Genomic DNA, 4434 nt, shown 5'->3' with positions numbered 1-4434 from the left:
TCCCACATGAGCACAGAATGATGACATCAGAGCGTACTGTTATACAGATATTACTTACAGGAGTTTTATACGTCAGCATTACTTGTGTATCATGAGTAAAATCACTGAACTGATGTGTCCTGTGACACAAGCTAGAAGGTCATTACATGAATATAACAATGTGCAGTCTTATGTGATGTCGCTATAACTTTTATTCATAAGCAAATTTCTCGTCTAGAACAGACAAATACACAATTGGCGCATATGGGACGTATTCATGGCTATCTGTGTGTCTGCCTGCAGTGACCACTGTGCGTTGCATCATGCTTCCGCATACGTTATACAATAATAATAATACAGGTGGCCGGGGACGGGTTACAGGGGGATTTTAAAATATGCAAAGCGCCCCAGACATTTGCAGACCGATTACCCCCATTTTATTGCTGAAATTGTTAGATTCCCCATTGATCTTTGGGCCTGATTCAGACCCGCTCGCAAGCGCTATGCGCTCGCAAGCGGGTCGATGGTATGCCAGCCCCGGAGCGAGCGCACAAAGCACTTGCTCCGGCACTCGCATCCAAAAGGGGCGGCTGTCGATGTTGATCGACAGCTGCCCCGTTTGGAAGGCGGGACGGGGGGGTGGCTGAGCAAACGGAGGCGTTCCTGCAGGAACGCCTGCCGTTTGTGGGCGGCCCTACTGACATCACTCGTGATGTCAGTAGGTGGTCTTCCTGCTCTGTTAGAGCAGGAAGACCACTGGCGCTTGCGGCAACGAGACCCTACCGCAAGGGTCTCGTCTCAAGCCCGATGGTCGCGATGGTATTGACCATCACGTCCATCACCTGGCCGCTAGCATAAGCTGTGGGTGGTAACCCACAGCTATGCGAGTGGCCAAGAGCCCGCAACTAAAAAAAACAGCGCCCGCCCTGATTCAGAGTGAGCGCTCGCTTTTTGCGAGCGCCTCTGAATAAGGCCCTTTATCCCCTATTGACTCACATAAACTCTTTATGGGGCTATTTATTAATGGGTTCTGCTCTGTTTAAGGGCAGTATTAAGTATCCCTCAGATGTACCAATTAGGAAAACAGGGGATTTATCTCCGATATCTTTCCTTTCCTCATCCCCCGTGGCAGCCGTTCCTTAGTTACTATAGAGACAGCATTTAACTAGCTCTGCAAAGCTTCGCTATGAGGATCTTCACTGCAGGGGTTAATGCTATCTTCAGATGGAATTAGGGTGCTCTGCCGGCAAGGGATCGCTGCAGGACGTCCCGGAGCGCTTTGCGTCTTTTGGCGCATTACGCATGCACCTATACAAATCTGCACATCCACAGAGGCCGTAAGAGGGACGTAGGTATAAGTAAAGTGATCACAGACGGGCTCAACTACGGTTACTTCTTACTTTGTTGAAACAATGTTGCTGCACAACCCTTATTGCTGTAGGGAAGCTAATATATTTATGTTCTGTTTCGGTCTTAAATCTGCATAATAAGAAGCTTATCACTGGGTATGAATCTTGTTTTTGCTTAATACCCAGAAGCAGTGTTGGAAAATAAATGTCCCAGAGATTTGTGTCCCCGGAATATTTATACTTTTCGTCAGCATCCTTTTATTAAACGATTGTTCACCTTAGAGAACCCCACATCCTCCTACATTAAACATTATCTGCTCCCGGCCGTGTACAGTACACACAGGCAGTAAGGTCAGATCAGAATCACTGTGAGAGTGTACAGTAATCACGGCTTGGTGACCAGGAGGAACAGCTGTGAGACTCTGGAAGCTGCAACCTGAACCTTGCCTGCCTTTAACAGGTTAAGGAGCTGAAACTGAAGCTATTCCCTTCCGCAGCTCCTCTCGTGTCCATTCCTGCTCCTGCCTGACGGAATGGCATCAGCGGACCTCAAAGACGAGCTGAACTGCTCCATCTGCCTCAATATATACACAGAGCCGGCAACACTGAGATGCGGCCACAGCTTCTGCCTGGTCTGTATTAGATCCGTGCTGGACGCCCAGGAGGGTTCTGGAGTTTATACGTGCCCTGAATGCAGAGCGGAGTACCAAAAGCGCCCTGCTCTGCGCAGGAACATGAAGCTCTGCAACATAGTGGAGCATTTCCGATCTACTCAGCCAGAGAGGAAGGTGGCCGGGATCTTCTGTACATACTGCGTCCACTCCTCTGTTCCCGCAGTCAAGACCTGTCTGATGTGTGAAGCTTCTCTGTGCGAGGTTCACCTGAGTGTACACAGTAAGTCCACGGACCACGTCCTCACGGAGCCCACCAGTTCCATGGATAGCAGGAAATGTGGCACCCACAGTGAGATCCTGAAGTATTACTGCTGCAAGGACGCTGCCTGTATCTGTGTGTCGTGTTGTGTGTTTGGTGAGCACCGAGGGCACCAGGTGGAACCTCTGAAGGAGGCATCTGAGAAGAAGAAGGAGAAATTGAGGCATGTTCTGGAGAAACTGACCTCAAAACGAGAAGAGACTGAAAAGAGTGTCCAGGGTCTGCAGGATCACAGGAGAGACATTCAGGAGAAAGCAGCTGGCGTCACGGCGAAGGTCACTGCCCTGTTTATAGACCTCAGGGAACAGCTCAAGGCTCTAGAGGAACGAATCCTGAGTGACATCTCCAGGCAAAGAGATAAAGTTTCGCTCTCGGTCTCCGATCTGATCCAGCATTTGGAGATAAAGAAGGACGAGCTGTCCCGGAGTATGTGCTATATAAATGAACTGTGCCAAGTGACGGATCCGCTAATCGTCTTGCAGGAACGGGAAGCAAGCAGAGCAGACATTGAGGAGGGACCCAACAGAAAGGCCCAGGTCGTAGGCGACCTGGATGACGTCTCCATCTCTCTGACTTTACACACAGCCTTATCTGACATTGTGACTGGTGCAAAACGAGGGTTCCATGTGCAGGACATATTACTGGACGTGAAGACCGCCGCTGTCGACGTGTCCGTGTCGGGGGACTTGAAAAGTGCAACGTGGTCCAAGACCCCAATTTGGCCAAAAACACCTCAGAGATTTAAGAATTATTGTCAGGTTTTGAGCTTTCAGAGGTTTAACTCGGGGCAAAATTACTGGGAAGTGGAGACCAGTGAACTTGGCAACTGGAGGGTCGGGGTGGCCTATGCCAGCATTGACCGGAAGGGGGACTTGTCAGGTGTCGGGCAGAGCAACAAGTCCTGGTGCCTACGCTTGTGCCAGAAAGATTACTTAGTGTCTCACAGGGCAAAAGAAATTAAGTTACAGCCAGAATCTCCCCTGCAGAGATTAGGAATATACCTGGACTATGAGGCCGGGCGTCTGTCCTTCTATCAGCTGTGTGACCCCATCAGACACTTACACACCTTCACCGCCACCTTCACCGAGCCCCTGCATGCTGTGTTTTTGGTGTGGAAGGATGGCTGGCTGAGAATCAGGAGCTAGGATTGCTGGCTGCGACCACATAGACAACATGCAAAGGATTATTTACAGTGAAACTTCCTCTCATGAACGATGGAGGCCGACATTTTGTGGACCGAGCCAGTATTTATGAGAATAAAGCCTATTGAGCTTGCAAGGAACCAGTGACATTACAGGACGTGCATTGAGGACTTCGCTGGTTCCTAGTAAATGAACACGCCACATATTTTCCTGGTTATTGGTTCAGTCCACAAAATGGGAATAAAATCATAAACGGGCGCCCGCCAATAGACAAAGCCGTAACTGTGCCCACCACCGAATCAGCCCCAGTGCCTCCTCAAAATGTCCGCCCCCACTGTGTTCCGGCATGAGGTACACTGCAATTTACACAGGTTCAGTTATTTGCAAAAGCTGTCTACGGTATGAGAAAAAGGTCAGCCTGCGAGTTGCGGAAACCGGCACTATTCCCGTGAATTAGCCCATAGATATAAAGCAGCAATAATTTAAAAGACAAAAGCAAGTTATTATTGCCTTTTAAAATGATTGCTGCTTTAAATCTGTGGGCTAAATGGCTAGAGCTGCACCGGGTCACCGCGACTCGCAGGCTATTGGGTATGGGCTATTGACTCAAAGAGCGGTCATGTCACAGAATTAGAGGCTGTGCATTAGGCAACGCAGAGTGGGCCTGATTCAGAACCGGACGCTCTGAACGAGCGCCCGCTCTGAATCAGGGCATTTTTTTTTTTTAATAGTGTGGCCTTGGACGCTCGCATAGCTGTGGGTTACCACCCACAGCTTATGCGAGCGTCCATGATGATGGTCGCGATGGTCAAGACCATCGGGCTTGCGACGAGACCCTTGCGGTAGGGTCTCGTGGCCGCAAGCCCTGGAGTGCTTTTGGCTCTATCAGAGCCAAAAACACTCCCACTGACATCACTAGTGATGTCAGTGGGGCCGGCCCCAGACGGTAGGCGTTCCCATGGGAACACCTCCATCTGGGCAGCCACGCCCCCGGCACGCCCACCAAAGGGGGCATGCTGTCACTCACCATC

General features: G+C 50.2%; 1 protein-coding gene across 1 annotated transcript; it reads left to right on the top strand.

Annotated features, from left to right (window-relative positions):
* The first annotated feature begins 1861 nt into the window (after positions 1-1861).
* On the top strand, positions 1862-4026 carry LOC148506345 (E3 ubiquitin-protein ligase TRIM39-like). Its single transcript, XM_088446841.1, has one exon. It carries the CDS (start codon positions 1862-1864, stop codon positions 3404-3406), a length of 1545 nt encoding a protein of 514 aa, XP_088302967.1. The 3' UTR covers positions 3407-4026.
* Positions 4027-4434: the final 408 nt, after the last annotated feature.

Source organism: Taudactylus pleione, unplaced genomic scaffold, assembly GCF_031769625.1.
Source record: "Taudactylus pleione unplaced genomic scaffold, aTauple2 ptg000407l, whole genome shotgun sequence".
NCBI lineage: Eukaryota > Metazoa > Chordata > Amphibia > Anura > Myobatrachidae > Taudactylus > Taudactylus pleione.
This window is presented reverse-complemented; position numbering and strand designations above follow the sequence as displayed.

What these genes read in the sequence shown, in the direction of transcription:
- LOC148506345 (XM_088446841.1), top strand. Translation starts at nt 1,862, where the DNA reads ATGGCATCAGCGGACCTCAAAGACGAGCTGAACTGCTCCATCTGCCTC.